At 44.8% G+C, this 17,175-nt stretch overlaps 1 protein-coding gene across 4 annotated transcripts in view; it reads right to left on the bottom strand.

The window, feature by feature from the left end:
- Nucleotides 1–17,175, bottom strand: part of nrg2a (neuregulin 2a) — a 77,870-nt gene that overhangs the window by 934 nt on the left and 59,761 nt on the right. For 3 of the 4 annotated variants that reach the window (XM_025065428.1, XM_025065429.1, XM_025065427.1), the window contains exons 4-11: nt 15,849–15,969; nt 10,403–10,461; nt 6,444–6,467; nt 4,327–4,429; nt 3,502–3,625; nt 3,248–3,375; nt 2,318–2,536; nt 1–179 (exon numbers count right to left, since the gene is read on the bottom strand). The exon at nt 1–179 is cut by the window's left edge and continues 934 nt beyond it. In XM_025065428.1, coding sequence (XP_024921196.1) covers nt 1–179; nt 2,318–2,536; nt 3,248–3,375; nt 3,502–3,625; nt 4,327–4,429; nt 6,444–6,467; nt 10,403–10,461; nt 15,849–15,969 — 957 coding nt within the window. Of the gene's footprint in view, nt 180–2,317; nt 2,537–3,247; nt 3,376–3,501; nt 3,626–4,326; nt 4,430–6,443; nt 6,468–10,402; nt 10,462–10,874; nt 10,946–15,848; nt 15,970–17,175 lie in introns of all 4 variants that reach the window. The other variant, XM_025065430.1, reaches the window with a different exon arrangement.

Here is a 17,175-nt window from a genome sequence, read left to right as displayed (position 1 = left end):
AACGACGCAGCAGGGGCTGGTTGTCCTCCGGAGGGTAGGGGTTGTGGGCAGCAGGAGGGAGGGACATGGCGTGGCTGGCATTAGGTGACGTGATCTGGAAGGTAGGCACCTGTGGGGGCAAGGAGTAATGGAGGTCCACCGGCGAGAGGCGGGCTGGTGTTGTCAGCGCTGACACGTATCTGCAGTATAAAAAAAAAAAAAAAAAAAAAAAGGTCAGAAGGTCAGAGGTTCTAGTCAAACATCTAATTAAAATGTCCCAGAACTTAAAGCTAATCGAAACCGGCAGAGCGACTGTGCATCTACTGCATGTAGGCACATGACAGAGAGACAGGTGGGGGTGTGTGTGTGTGGGGGGGGGCATCCTCATTGGCCAATTCTGTTAAGAATTAAACTTGTTTTTTAATTTAATTTTATTTCGTTGGATTTACTCTGTGCAGGAATATTTAATGTTACAAAAAAAAGCTGAAAATTAGAAATGATTACTGGAGATTTAATGTAAATTCATCGATGGCTATGAACATACAGTTTGGCCAAAGATGAAATAATCCTAAATGTTTTCACGTTTTTATACACGGAGTTTAGATCAGTTTGAGACGGGACTATTTCTCAGCCTGTGATGCAGCTCTGCTGCTCTCACCAACTGTTTCCTGTTTTTGTGAAAATCCCCCATAATCAAAGCTTGTGCAGACAGGGTTTGGGCTCGTGCCATTTATTTTAACAATCCAACATCACATGATCTTGTTTCTTGGCTGTGACCTCGAAAAAAAATATCCCAGAGCCAGGTTATGGACTCTTTGATTAACCGTGGGTGTGTTCTTGCACAACGTGTAATTAACCATTGAGAGAACCGTCTTCCATTCCCTCCGAGAGACGCAGCACCGAATCATAAATCAGCTGTTTGTCTTTACCACCACTAGGGGAAATGGACCAAGACAGTTTTGGCACAAATGCTAAAGTTCCTGTGTTTAAACCTATGATGTCTGACTTAAAGTGTTTCGATTACAGTGTTGTTACATTCACTGAATGGTACAATTATCCATTAGTGAGTTCTCAGTTATAACATATATATTAACATATATCTGAATATATTGTTATTATATATAACATATATCTGAATACATTGTTATTATATGTTATGAGTTATTATAAAATAATGTTTTGGTTTGTTTCTGTTTTACAAATATAATGTTCATGATACTGCTTTGGGATGAATCCCAAAATGGAATATTGATATCCATCCATCCATCCATCCATCAATCCATCAATCCAACAATCCATCAATCCATCAATCCATCCATCCATCCATCAATCCATCCATCCATCAATCCATCAATCCATCCATCCATCCATTCATCCATTCATCCATACATCCATCCATCAATCCATCAATCCAACAATCCATCAATCCATCAATCCATCCATCCATCAATCCATCCATCCATCAATCCATCCATCCATCCATCAATCCATCAATCCAACAATCCATCAATCCATCAATCCATCCATCCATCCATCAATCCATCCATCCATCCATTCATCCATTCATCCATTCATCCATCCATCCATCCATCCATTCATTCGTCCATCCATCCATCCATCCATCTACTAATTTAAATCCCATTTCTACATCCCAGATAAATGTATTTCTGAGGAACACAGGTAAATAAACTCCAGTGTTTTTGGGGACCAGACCAAAACCTGACCAGACCAATGAAAGTTAAAACAACGGGCCGACATGTGGCTCCACCGTTCACGTTACTCTGACTCCTGCTGGAGCTCAGCTTTTCTTTCGCCCTGAAGCCAACGGCTCCTTCCTGATTCCTCCCTCTGTGGTGAGATAATCCCTGTTCCAATCTCTGAGGAGCTGGAAAGAAATGTATCATTTTTTTTCAACCTGCCTCTGAGCAAGAAGACTAACAAACATGTTTACAGATTCCTTCGCTGGTTTAAGAAAAAAAAAAAATCTGCCTCGATGTCAACACCGTATTCACACCTGCAGACGACTGTATTTTTAATGGAAATAAAAACCACGACTTACATTAAGATTACAGAACCTGTGAGGGTGAACCAAACATGCCAACAGCACCACCTACTGAGCTACAGCCACAGACTTCACCGAGTTTATCAAAAGTCGGTGAATGATAATAAAAGGCTCTGCACTGATTTGGGGCTGAATTTCCACCAGGCCTCATCTGGTCTCTATTTCCTAGTTTAAAACTTCTCGCTGCACAGACCGACGACGGACTAATGTCACTGATGAGAAACTTCTCAAACATCAGACCCTGAATGAGCGGCGTCGGACGGGCGAGTTTCCCACCTGTCACTGTGCGGAGAGTCCAGCGAGTCGAAGGACTCCCCGTACTGGAGGCCCGGCCGGTGGGGCTCAGAGTAACCACAGTGTGCAGCGCGCCGCGCCCGCGCCTCCATGCACGCAGGGCTGCTGCATTTACTGGTCCCTACGGACGATGACATCATTCCCGGCGAGTCAGACAGGATACTGTCGGTGCGTTCCAGGCTCCATGTCCGCTCGTCATGTCTGAGAAACATCAGAGAGAATTAACGCAAACCCAGGGGGATCACTGAGAAATTCCTCAAGGCTAACGGCTTCTCCTACGGCGCTCTTACAACCGTACACTGGGGGCAGTAGAGTGATGTGGTGTTTGAAGACGCTAACCAGTGAAAAATATAGCTGATGAGACACTGCTGTTAGCTAAACGCTTTTGAGACGTTAGCAAAGATTGTAGGAATAGCGTATAGATGGCTAACAGCTAGCTGACACATCTAAAGCCATTGTAAACAGACCATAATGCATAATTAACTAGGTTAGTAGTTAGTAGAAGAATTAAGTGTTAATTTGAAAATATTTTTAATTGAAATTAACTACAATTTTACTGTAGTTTAACTCTCCAAAAATCATCGATAAAGGAATGTGGCTCAACACTTGGCTCCAGAGCCAGATCTTGGACAAAGGTGTTTATAAAGATAAACGTGAATGAACTACAATTTCAGAGTAGCCGAACTCCCCCACAGCCCCCCCCCCTTCAAGGTCAACAATGGGCCCCCGAGCCAGGTATTGACAACACCGACCTTTTGACTTTTAGTTTAAACAATCTTGTTAAATGAAACAAATGAATCTGTGCCTGAAACCAGATCATCAAATTCACCCAGCGTTTTATTTACGACTCCATATTTGTCCAGAATGATTACCCCGATTGTCCTCCAGGGCCCGCAGCGCTGGCCTGCTTACCTTTGAGTTGATGAATGGGCCCGTGTGGAGGAGTTGTGAGATCTGGAGGAGGCGTGGCTGGCAGGGAAGGATCCCTCTGTGACGGGACGTATGACTCGCTCGGTCGCCGGGACGTTCTTTGATATGTACTGTTCCAGGGTGAATGGTTTTGGCAGATGGGGAAACATAAAAAGGGTTTGCTTATATAACGAGACTTGATTTACGTCGTTGGATTTATACCTTCATAAAGTCTGTTTTCCTTCTGCAGTACTCACATCTACCATCGGGATTTCCTCCGGTCCGGGTCCTGGGTGATTGGGTCCGTTGGCTAGGTTTCGATTGGGATGTTCTGGACACATGTTTTGTCGCAGATGATTGTGCATCTTCTTCCTTTGTTTCCTGTGGAACAAACGTCAAGTTAGCGTCGTTATGTTTCACCGTCACCGTCGCCGTCAGTCAAAAAGTCCTCAGACGGGGTCTGGGGTCATCATATCTTTGTACAGTGTTGAGCTGCGTGACCTTTGACCTTTGATCAAATTGAAGCATTTTCAAATCAGAAGCTTAAACCTCAGGGTAGGGCGGGGGGGGGGGGGGGGGGGGCACGAGGAGTTCAAGAACCAAGCTTGTTTTAGAAGGTTGGTGGTTCAACTCCCAGCCCCTGCCCCGGGTGTTGTACCTAACTCAAATTCTATTCTAGATCAATCTGATTTGTTTTTTGTTTCCCCTTAAAAAAACCAATTGTCTTTGAACTTCTTGACCAGCAGGGGGGTGTGATGTGTATCTTTAAACATTTGAAATATTATATATTAAAAACAGCATGAATTAATAATAAAAATAAAAATCAACAACATTATATATTGTTTTCAGCAGCTCTAGCTCAAGGGTCTGCAACCTGTGGCTCCTGGCCCACATGTGGCTCTTTAGTCATTTTGAAATGGTCCAAATGAAGTCGGACTGACAATCATCAGTGTTGATTCTCTGCAGCTCTGTGTGTGAATTTCATTGGCTGGTAAAAGTGGGTGAAAACGTGTGGTCCGGAGCTGCAGGTTGCCGACCCCCGACCCCTGACCCCTGACCCAGCCCACTCCTCACGGACTTACTTGGTTTTACAGTAGGCAACCACACACACGATGCCCACCACCAACAGGGCCACACAAATACCCGTGATTGTCAGGACTCTCTTCTGGTAGAGTTCCTCTGCCTCTGTCACACACACACACACACACACACACACACACACACACACACACACACGACACGTACAGTGTGAGAAACACAAGGAGGGAAAAAAAAAATTAATCATTCTCCTTCAGACGGAACATTGTCCACGTTGTCATTGTGCCTTTTCTTTTCTTTTCTTTTCTTTTCTTTTTGACTAAATCCTGAGCAGATGAAGCTTCGTCCTGGTTTTTTTTTTTTTCTTTCCTCTCACAGTCGAAAACCTCCTCTGACACAATCACAAATACAGATGCTGCTGCTCCCTGTGCTGCAGTAAGGCGGTCTCTGTGTGTGTGTGTGTGTGTGTGTGTGTGTGTGTCAGCAATAGTTGGACTGATCTATTAGGCAATTCTTTTCTCTTAAAACCAGCGTAAGTCATTTTAAATGATATACGATGGTGAAACAGCGCAGCCTACAGTTTATGACCTCCACAACCTTTACAGGCACATGTGAACTGGAACAGTTCCACGTCTGACTTTTTTTTTTTTAATGTAAAGTCGTGTTACAGCTGGGTGGACGGCGCCGCTGACGTCTTCATCCGCTCAGGTATTTAGTCAGCACAATGACGATGAACGTCCGAGTCGGAGCGTCAATAAAAAAGCAGCACATTTGGAAATGAGACATTTATCATGAACATGAAACTGGGCAAAATCAGGACTTTTTTTTTTGTTTCGTCTTCCCCAGAGAAGAGCTCCGGTGAGGCCTCGGAGTCGGACACACACGGTCGGCGCTCTGAGCTCATAAATAAAGTCATAAAAAAAAAGGAATTGAATGAGAACATGACGTTCCATCAAAAGGCTCTCATTTACCAGCAGCCGTTTAACCTGCTGCCAATTTGTGTCAACGGTGTTGTGCCACCAGTAAACCCCCCCCCGCCCCCCCCACCCTGAGGGAGGGGGATAATTAAAGGTCATGTTTTATCAATAATGCCTCTGTGTGAACAAACCAGAAAAGTTGGTACGTTTGTCCCGAGACGAGAAGTGACCTTTAACCTCAGTTTAAAAAAAACACAAAATATATAGTAGTGGAGTAAATTTTGTCGACTCGTCATTTTCGCCACTTAAAAAAAAACAACTAAAAAATATGATTTTTTAATTTATCATTAACTGGTATTATCATTAATTAATCAACTAATAAAACAAAAAAAATCTCTGATTTATTATGACATAAACTGCAGGACCAAATCAGGCTGAGAGCCAATCAGAGCGACCAGAAGGCGGGACATGTAAACTCCTTATCTGTAACTGTTGGTGAGGGGGTAGAGAGGGTTCTCTAGCGCCCCTGCTGGAGATTATTTTAAAAGAGTACCAACTTCTCTGGAGAGCGACACTGACTTTTCCTGAACCATTTGAACCAGAGCTCTTCTGTGATAAAGACGGGAGAGAAGAAGAGATAAAAACATGGAAGCAGGATGGAAACAGAAGAAGAAGAGGACGATGATGCAGGATCCAGTTACAGCAGAGCATGCTCACATCACAGCATCGACCGCGCGTGGACGTCAACCCACTCAGACAGAAACGAGGTTTTTTTTTTTTTTTGTCAGAATTGTTTGTTTTTTCTGAGCTTCACAAACGATGGTGTGATGCAGAAACATGGAGGAGGTCACATGGAAATACACAGAGAAGAGAGAGAGGCCAAAGACTGGGGGGAGGGAGTTCGGAGGGGGAGGGGTCAGAGGTCAGGTGGACACAAACATGATGTCACATGCTTGTTACAGAGAGAAGCAGGAATTTAACATCAAAATCAGGCCATGAAAGACAGACAGAGAGAGAGAGAAAAAAAAATAAACAGATTCATGTTTTCATTTCCACACGCATGGGGGGGGGGGGTCACATCCATGTTAATAATGGAAGATCAGGGTTCGTCAATCGTCGTCATTGATTGGTTAATCGAGGGAACGACGTGATTCGTAGTTTCACACCACATACGGTTACAGTAGCATGTCAAAAACAAAAAACTACGGCGTAGTCTACAGGACTTAAAACGGATCGTTTCATACCCATGAATTCAATCCTAAGATGCTCTGCCAGGGCAGAGGGTCGAGAGGCAGAGGAAAAGAGAGAGAGAGAGAGAGAGAGAGAGAGAGAGAGAGAGAGAGGGAGAAACAGGATATAAACATGAAAAAAACACCGCAGCAGGTCAGAGAGTGACACCTTCAACATGAACGTCAACAAACACAGACTGTTCTTTACCAACGACACGGTGAGTGATGTCAAACACAGGACAGACAGGGACGACAGCATGCAACACACACACACACACTGACACACACTGACACACACACACACACACCTCCTGACTCACTGCTGCTGCACACGGCGGCGCCTGGTTTTTTTGTTTTTTGTTTTTACTAGCGATGATTCTAGAGAGAAGCTTTTATTGCATTTCCAACAAATGTCACCTGATGAGAATCAGAGCCGTTTGATATTCGACGGTTCTGACCGTGCGCAGAGGAAACGCGTTCCGTGCCCCGGAGATTATCTCTGCTCGCTGCAGTTTTTTAGTTTTTTTTTTCCACCTTGCTACACTGTCGGTTCTGGAACACACCCATCACATGAACAGGCATGTCGAGCAGATATTTGTGTCTGCGCAGTCTCTCTCTAATCAGGGCGAATTAAAGCGCTCAGAGCCGCAGCGCCGAGGCCACGGGGAGGCCGCACCAACCAGCTGAGGCCGCGCTCTCTGGCAGCTCGCTTGCTTTGCTTGGGCTGAAGAAAGTCCCAGCTGTTCTTATGACAACATGCTCTTGTTAAGCCAAGCTCTCAGGGCCGAGGAGCGGGAGCCATCCTCCTTCACTGCCGAGTCTCCCGGGGATGGGAGGCGCCCCCTCCAGGAGGCGGATCTCAGCAGCAGTAATGGATGTGTGCACACACATGTGACCCACTCCTTGACATTTCATGTTTCGCACTTAATTAAGAGCATAAAAATGTGGAAGACGTGAGCGCCAGTCAATAACTCCAACGGAGCGTTAAATAAATAAATGAATGATGAAGCGTTAAAGCTCATCTCCATCCAAAACTGTCCAAAACTTTCCACTGTTTTTTTTTATCTCACTTAGAAAGAGAGACATTTCTCCGCAGAGTGACAGTTCAGTTTTATGACTACGTAAATATATCGTTTTTATTATTGTTTTAAAGGTGAATTGTTAGAGTTGGCAGAACCGTCGTCACGAGTGAATGAAAGTTGAGTTGTGGACGCGACCCAACAGTTTAAAACGGGTAAAACGTTGTCAAATCATTTCTCAAAATATTGTTCCAAGTCTAATGCAACACATGAAATTCTTCTTCTTCTTTTTTTTTCAAAAGCACTAAATCCTTCCTCATATCTAACTAAGTTACCTCTCGTTCTAGGAGTTTGAAAACATTTATCTCACGTCGTCCACTTCTGTGAGCCTTTCTTACAAAGTATCGTGAGTTTTACATTTGACATTTATTATTATAAATCACGTGTTCGACTTGGGTCGATGTTTTTTTTCCCTCTTGACATTGACATTTGATGACATTTGTTTTTTTTTTGTGCATGTAACTAAATTGTCGAACGTCGCGCGCGCTGAGAAATACAAGCACGTAAACGCCGCAATCAAAGGCGCGGGTTTGTGTGTGGCTCCATGACGAGGGGAAATAAATGTTCGATGCTGCTTGATGCAGTCGCACAGCTGCGCTGAAGTTAAACAGAATGCGGGGGGGGGGGAAGAGTGATTGAGTGGAAGGAAAAGGAGCTCCCACACACTACCATCTCCGCTGCCAAAAAACAAGTAATTTCAGCACAGTGCATTAGGCCTTAATGCCAGATGAATTACTTGTAGTTAAGAAGGGGTTTTTCACATTGTACCGCGGGCCAACACGCAGCCCGGAGTATGTGTGAGCCCTGAAGAGTCAGAGGAAAGAATGAGACTCCAAGTCCAAGAGCTAATGCACTTTTTCCTCTTTCATGTTGTGTTGAATTGTAACCACATGAGCCTGTGGGGACATGACACTTACAAATATGCGGGGGGGGAGCAGGTGATTTTTTTTTTCTTTTTTTTTTTTCTTCTACTTTCACTCATGAATTATAGTGTTTGGATTTGTAATTGAACGCATTTAACCTTGTGTACGTTTTCCTCTGCGCTGGAGCTACGTGAAAATGTCAGTTGTTTATGTTCCATTAACGTCAGGTCTGTGGTTAAAAAAGGAAAGAAAAAAAAAAAAAGTTTTGGATTTGATTTGATGGAGCTGAGAGGAGCCGGCCTCAAAACTTCATCTAATCTTGGTCAGAATCTGCACTTGATAGATGTGTTTGCTGATGTTGCTCTGTACGGTGGTACGGGGCTTGACTTCTCTTCACCCCTCCCTCCCCCCTCCCTCCCCCTCACGGCTGTGGCAGAGCTGTTTGACAGGCTAAATCACCTGTAAACTCTGCTCTGAAGACATCTGCGCTGCGAGCACCATTTTGTTCAAAGGCGGCGCGGTGCATTAGTAACGTATGAACTCGGCCAGAAACGCTGGGCGGTGAACTCAACAACCTCCAGTGTTTACGGACGACTGTCTGTAGCTGACGACTCGACCTTGATATTATCAGCAGAGCAAGAAAAATAAAACATCACCTGGCATTCCTTCCAATAACTGCATGTCACGTATATATTTATATATATGTATATATATGTGTGTGTGTGTGTTTATATATAAATGTTCCAGATTAAGTTCATGTCACTTTATCTTCCACGGACTGATCAAGATCATAACTGATCAAAGATTTAAAGTCAAATTTTAAACAAAAATGTTTAAAATAACATTTAAAATGAAGTTTTTTTGTTTTTTTTTCAGTCCAGGTCTAACCTACAGACAGTCGAGGATAAAAGAGTTATTTTTAGCTCCAGCTGACGATATCAAAGACTGAATCTGAGATACTCTTTAACTTTACTGCGGTCTGACGTAGTGAGTACTGCAGGAGCAACGCTGCGTTCAGGCCGCCTCCGATTTAATATTGTTATTATTAAGATGACAATCTCCTCCTGGAGTCTGGGACGCTTCTCGTTCACGTCGGAACTTGTTTCTCGGGGAGATCAAACGATGAAGGCACTACTAAAAAACATGACAGACTAAATGGTGAACGTCGGCTGATCAAGTACTGATCAAGTACTAATCAAGTACTAATCAAGTACTTAAGTGTTCCTCGCACAAACACGGTACGTCGATGAGATAACGGTGGTTATTCACGAAGGGCCGTCTGATCAAACGTTTGAAGCTGATTTTAGGAACGGGCGTCATTAAGGTGAGAGCCAGGGGTTGATTACTGGTCATCAGCAGAGCAACACAAACCGACCAACTCTCTGTGGTCCGCTAACTGACAATCCCATGTTCAGCAGAGAGGGGGCGCTAGATAAAAATGAAATAAAAACTGAATTATTTTTTTTTGTAAACGGCACTATCCCTGGTCTGCGACCCAGAGGTTTAAGAAACAGTGATGTCAATCCGATAGTCAAAATTTCAGGATTTCATGTAGCCCGTCCGATACGACAACTTTGCCTCAGCAACGGCAGCCCGCGGACGACAGAAGACGGTATCGGAGCGATATCGGTAAAAAAGAACTCAAACATTTTTTTCTTTCTTTCCAATTAAAGTTAAACTAAAGTCAAACTAAGATCTGACTTTTTATCAGATTTTTTTAGGAAGCGTAGCGACTCTTCTTGACGTGGGATTTGAACTACCAGCTCCTTACCTGTAGGTGGACATGCAGCACACTGAGAGTTAGAGGACACCGACATGCAGACAACAGACGACGACACGGTCAACATTTAAAAACTCTGACAGGTTGTTAACGGGTCACCAAAATGTCGGGTCACAAACAGTAGACGAGGACAGTGGACGTGGACGAGGACGTGGACGAGGACAGTGGACAGTGGGCGTCACTACACTCTGCATGCACACGACGTGACACCGGGACAGACCCACAGAGAGACAGAGGAGGAAATCGACATACGGTAGAAACTGGCCATAACGTAGGTTTGACAGCGATCACCAGTAAAGTCATTGGGACACCTAGTGGAAAGAAACAGAACCACAGGAGGAGGGGGAGGAGATGGGTGGTGGAGGAGTGAAAGAAAAGGGGAGGCAAAAAGGGTGAAGAGGAGAGTATGTACAAGGAAAGGTGAGGAGGGAGGGTGGGGGGTAGGGAGGGAGAAAGAGAGAGAGAGGCAGAGAGACACAGAATTAGAACAACAGCACTACTACAGACAGAGGAAGCAAAAGTGTTCCCATGGATGACAGCACCCTGTGCAACGGTGAGGTGCACAGCTCACTGCGTGTTGACCTGAGAAGGAGAGAGAGGAGGAGGTGGAGGAGGAGGAGGAGGAGGAGGAGAGCTGTGGGAGAGAGGGAGCAGCGGGAGTCCACAGAGGAAATCCACTGACAACTGTGTCTCAGTCTCAGCTGCTCATATCAAGTGAACATACTTGGATTGGGCATGGACAACCGCAGCGGGTCGTTCTGTTGGCACCGGCGGCCAATGTATCCAGGGGGACATCTGGGAAGGAGTGGACAAGTGTTATGAACAGGACAAACACAGCAGCCGTGGTGTGAATAGCACGTATTCACACCCTCCCACACACACACACACACACACACACACACACATCACTGCAGGTCACGGCGTCGGAGAAGAAGAAGCACATCGTTAGGACGCCNNNCCCCCCCCGCCGCTAATGTGTTAGCTAACATGAGCGACCGCTACTGTCACAGTTATTTAGACAAATAAATATATAAATGGCATCAAAGGCACATCAAAGGCACATCAGAGGCACATCAAAGGCACATCAAAGGCACACTGTGTTTAACTTTAGAGAAATGATTCAATGAAATCATTCTGGTTTTTGACCAATCATCATCCAGCCCTCCAATATCCAATATCCAATAATACCAAATGAATTGAAACAATATGAAACCCCACCACTAGATGTTGCTAAATCCCACACAGTGTACCTTCAGGTCCCTAAAACTCCCTAAAGTTTCCAAAAAAAGTGACAGGAAGTGGAACCAGAACTTCCACCTCCAGTCTGTGCGTTGAGGACTTAAGGGGCACCGGCGTCCAAAGTCCAAACACGGTCATGTACCTGGAGACAGAACCTCCGTCTGCACGGCTTTGAACATGATCAACAAATCAAATCACAGGAGCAGGTGCAGCGGGGCTGAAAAGGCGGGTAATAAAATATCCTTTCAGGACGGTTGACGGGAGCTGTGAGCGAAACCTGCAAAGTAAGTGGCAGGTGATGACATCACAGAGACATAAAACAACAAACACAAACAGGTCAGGTTAGCACACATTAAATACCAGCCACGGCCTGAAGGAGGAGCTAAAAACACCTGATGAGCCGGTCAACACTGGAACACAGGCCCCTCACATTTGGTGCAACTCTGACAAACTGAGGGGGTAGGGTTGGGGGTGGGGATTCCTAGCTCGGTGTAAAGTAGTTTCTCCCTCACCCCTGGTGGACAGTATCGGTATAATGTTTGAACATTTCTGTAAATTTAGAATCTTAACGAATTAAAAACTTGCGTTTGTCCAGTTCTTAGACACAATCTACAGTATGCGCATTAGCTTTAGCACTGTTAGCAGTTAGCTCTAGCTTACAACATCAAAGATTAGCTGACAACAACTGTTGCCCCCTATGTGACATGTGTTTTTCAACCTTGGGGTCGTGACCCCATGTGGGGTCGCCTGGAATTCAACTGGGAAATATCCAGTAATTGATAAAAAAAAAAAAAATTTAAATTGTACTGATAAAAATATCAAGTAATTGTTATGATATTATTATTTTTAAAATTACAATCTGGATACTGTGTATTTTCAACAAATATGATCGTTTAGAAAATTAATTAAAATAATTATTACACTCTCGGTGACGGTTCTTTTCCGACGTGTTTTTGTAACAGGAAGCTGAATACTGTATTACCGACCCCCCCCCCGTCCACCGACCCCACCCTACACGCCCTCATTAGAGTCCCATCAGAACGACTGCTCAGTGTTTCAGGGGCACCGACATTCCACACACAGTCACCACTGGACCACCGGTCCAACAGGGGTCAGCGCTCATGATTTACGGGTTTCCCACAATGCCTCCCAGGAGCGCCATAACATTCAGCATTAAATTACTCAGCCTGAGTGATGGCGTCTAACTGGGGGACAGCACCACCTAGGCTCGGCTGAAAGATGAAAGAAATAAACTGTCTCAACGTCATTTAAAAATCAGACGAGCGTGCAAACGTGCGTGCAGCCCCGCCGCAGCTGCAAACTCTATTATCACTCCTTTATCTTTAGCCTTAAACAGTGGGGTGAGGAGGGGTGAGGGGGAGGGGTGAGGAGGAGGGGTGAGGGGGAGGGGTGAGGAGGAGGGGTGAGGGGGAGGGGTGAGGAGGAGGGGTGAGGGGGAGGGGTGAGGAGGAGGGGTGAGGGGGAGGGGTGAGGAGGAGGGGTGAGGGGGAGGGGGAGGGATAAATTGCTGTCTCTGATTTTTTTTTTTTTTTTTTCTTTTTTTTGTTGTCTGAAAACAAACAAGAAACATTTTGGAAGAAGAAAAGAACAGTGAAGATTTAAGAGACGTGAAGCAGGAACTGTTTGTTCTGCTCGGTTCCAGGAACTGTGTTTCAGTTTATGTCCACAGTCACTACAGTAATCAGCCTGTTTTGAAGCTCTGCGATAATTAAAGTGGACCGTTTTACGGGTTGATCAGTTCATCAGGGGACGGATAACAAACGAACCAATCAGTGTCTACTGGTTAATTTATGTTTGTGTTTTTACAGTTTTTGAAAATTGCTCGCAATTTGGATGAAAAACATATTTGATACGGACAATTATCTGCAGATGAATATCTGCTGATCGTCTGTCAACTGATGTGGAGCGACGCTGCCAAACGCACGGGGCACCTGCGAGTGAAGCAGCGCGGCGTCTGCGGGACGTGTTCAGTCAGGGAGTCGAACTCCGTGTCGGACAGGACGGCCTCCACCGCGTTAGCCAACTTTTTCTGGCCCCCCGCCCCGGCCCTGAGTGAATTAGCTGCAGCCACTGAGTCACTGCTGCCCCCTGTTTGTTCACGGCGTGTTGGACGGCTGTTGCAGCCGCGGCCTCGGTGCCAGTCCGACATTCTTCCCGCGGCCGAGTGAGCGCGCAGGCCCGGCTGATGGCTCAGCTCTTTAACCCCGCGGTCAAACGCCTGTTGTTAAACTGACATTTGCTGCGATGGATATTTGACCAGCTCCACCAGAGGCTGATGGGAATAGATGGTTCAAAAGGACGGGACCGAACCATTTGTGGTAATCAGTGAAGCCTTGGACGGAGAACAAGAGTTCCTCTGTTTGTTTTGGTAAAAACCTCCGCTCTGTAAATATCGGCCTCTTTCTGTCGTCATTAATTCCGGAACGTCGTAAAGTCTTTGTTGTTGGCTTCACATCTTGTACAGTAAAATGTTACGTTCCTCATTTTTGATGATTATCACAATGATAACAGCGATGCAGGCACTTCAGCCCAGTAGGTGGCAGTAGAAAATGAGATCATTTTGTTACGTTTTAGATTCCAGTGCCATCTAGAGGAACATCTGTCATCATCTGTCTTTGATTCATTTTCCTCATCACGTACTGCTCCGGATTCAACCTGAAGTAAAACTTTTTATTTGCCAGTAATTACTATGTTCCTCTGTTCAGGTGTTGCTGAGGCAAGTTGCCAAAATACATGAGCAATCACATTCCTGGTGCTCAGAAACAGAGTCCGCCAGCACCGGGATGGGAAGTCACGTATTATTATTGTTATATAAGTGTTTCTACTTTTAAAAACACGTTGACGTTGACGATGACAAACAAACAACAACAACAACTTTGTGACATCATTTCAGCCGCTCTTTAAACACGTGATGAGGATTTTTTTTCATTTAAGACGTCTGAAAACAAGAAAACCGCACTGATGGTGAAGAGCCACAGGCGCCCTCTACTGGAGGACAGGGTAACTACCTCAGATGCACCAGAAAATCGTTTTGAATTTGAAGTAAACGCCACGGACTGAACGTGAAGTTTAGCCTAACGTACCTGAAGGTTTCTGGTTCTACGGAGTTAATTCTAAAAATATGGAGAGTCGTCAACAGCCACGAGGCGCCAAACCTGGTCCGAGAACCAGATGTTTAAAAAATCAAAGCCCTGATTTTTTTTTTCCAGTTTCTATGTTGTTGAAAATTAGCTTCTAGTTGATGTAAAAAGTTAGGAAATGCTACAAAAAAAATGTATATTTATATATACAGTATGTGTGTGTATATATTTATATATATATATATTATCAGAATATAACGCAATCAGTTTTTATCAATACTAAAAAAAACGATCTTTTCTAAAAAGGTGGACAGGCAGCATTAGCAGGACGACGTCTCCGACCGTCCGTCCAGACGATGTTCCTTGACCTCGTGTGGGACACAAACTCCGATCCAAATGTCAAAGATAAAGCAGTTGTTTCTGTTGATAATGTCAAGGCTTTTCTCCGGCTGAAGACACACACAAACACACACACACACACACACACACGGGTCTTGATCTCCTCCGCCGAGGACCGCAAATGTAAGCAATGATTCTATTGACCTCAGTGGGGGCCTCCGACAGGCATAAATATTTGCTCACCACTGGAGCGGTGACTCATGACATTTTGAAAGGGCTTTTAATGTGCGGCCCTCCTGTACGCTAAACATGACTTAAAAGGATGAGCCCGGCGGCGACTCACTCCATTATTAGTGCTAGAATACACAACAGGTGGGCAGCTAAGTGGACGGGCAGCGTTTTCCTGGATGTGTTGCGGCTGCTACCGCTGCTGCCGAGGGCGGACGGGACTGGAACCACGAGCTGGGAGGGAAATAACAGCAGAGAAAAAAAAAAACACAGGCCGACGATCGTAGGTGACGCGGCGGACGGGGGTGCAGTGGAGCTTCAAGATACCGGTTTAATCAGTTATTAAAAATAACCACGAAAAAAAAACAAAACAATTCATTCGTTCCAGACCCACAAAAAAAGACTATTAATTCATGAAATGAACCCCTATTAAAAATAACCACGAAAAAAACAAAACAATTCATTCATTCCAGACCCACAGAAAATCATCTACACATGAAAAATATAAACAAATATATTGATAATATAAAATAATATTAATTAAGAAAACATTTCATATTATTGCTATAAAATATGTGAGTGAAACAGCGCCACAGTGTGGAGTGGAGGGAGCACTCTTAACTCGACTCGAAAGTCTTGCTAAAGTTTCCGACTCCTGACTCGGAAAACTTTGGCCGGAGCTGGTACCTTGAAGCCCCCGCTGTACTGTGAATACACATGCAGTACATGCAGTACATGCAGTACTGCAGTACTGGCTACAAAGACAGACAGGTCTGACAACAACAACTCACTTGCAGGACAGCTGATTGACGCCGTCTATGAAGTAACACTGGCCGCCGTTCACGCAGTAGGTCTTCTCTGTGTCGTTGCAGTTCCTGGTGTGGCCTGAGCCCGGAGATGGCGTTGTTGTTACTGCGGAGGGAAGAGGAGAGAAACAGAAGAGGAAGATGTGAGGCGGACGTGAAAAGACACGGGTTCTTCTGCGTCGGTTTTCCATTCACTAATGTGATTGTGTCTGTCGGCCGGTGTTGACACGATCTAAAGAAGTTCTAAAGAAGGAAACGTAAACATGTGCCTCACGAGGCGTAGGAGTTGTTTATGTCCCGGTGCAGGTCATTGGAACGCTCCAAAATGTCATGTCTCTGCACTTTGTCCCACACAACTGAGTGGATGTAAAGTGTTTAGGATGAAGTCGGAGCATCGGGACCAGAGAAAGGACGACTTAAAGGAGGACGGGGTTGATGGTTCGAATCCACATCTGTGTGTGTTCGTGTTAAACTAAAGGCAAAGTTAAAAAAAAAATCATAAAGAGTGTTCGTGTTAAACTAAAGGCAAAGTTTAAAAAAATCTAGAAAGCTAGAGATCAGTTAGAGATTCTTCCTAGAGAGCCAGTCGAACAGAAAGTGAGCGGAGCTTTGACACCAGTAGAACAACTGGACAGGAAGTGACCTCGAAGGATCATTAACTCAGCATCAGCAGCATCAGCCTAAGCAGCATCAGCATCAGCACGGTGTCATGATCGGACTTTTAGGATTTCATTCCCTGCCGTTCACTCCTGGGCTAATTGTAGTAAAAATAAAAGTGAACTCTAGGTGGTGTAGTTTCCCCTCATGGTCTAAACACACAGGCTTTGTTAAATGATTCGCATGAAAGTAGGTGTGAATCCTCGAATAGGTTGCGTGACCCTGACCTGGGTTTAACCCCCGACCTCGCCCCAGGAATTCTTTCATTTATCAATTTTAAAGTGAGAAAAAAAAAATGAAGGGATGCGTTGACGCTAACGTTCAGTGAATTAATAATTTACTTTTAGCTCAGCATATTCCTCGTCATACTTCCTCGGCTCATCTATCCAGGTGAAGGGTCAGTTACCTGCCAGGTAGTTTCTAGCTTTTCGTGCTAACCTCTGGCTAATTCCTGGATTAATTGTAGTCACTTTTGTAAACATTTTTGAGCTACTTAACAGTATTTTTGTCAGTTTTCTGCCAACATCAGTCAACCTGAGGCGGTGTTCTCTGCAGCAGCAGCAGCAGCAGCAGCAGGACCAGTGCATGGCTCCTGTGATGGTCACACTCCTCGAATACTTTGGCAGAACTGACGGTGTGTGTTTGTATACACACA

The sequence above is a fragment of the Cynoglossus semilaevis genome, chromosome 19, assembly GCF_000523025.1.
Source record: "Cynoglossus semilaevis isolate Cse_v1.0 chromosome 19, Cse_v1.0, whole genome shotgun sequence".
Taxonomy (NCBI): domain Eukaryota; kingdom Metazoa; phylum Chordata; class Actinopteri; order Pleuronectiformes; family Cynoglossidae; genus Cynoglossus; species Cynoglossus semilaevis.
Note: the sequence above shows the minus strand (reverse complement) of the source record. Positions and strands in the feature narration are given on the sequence as shown.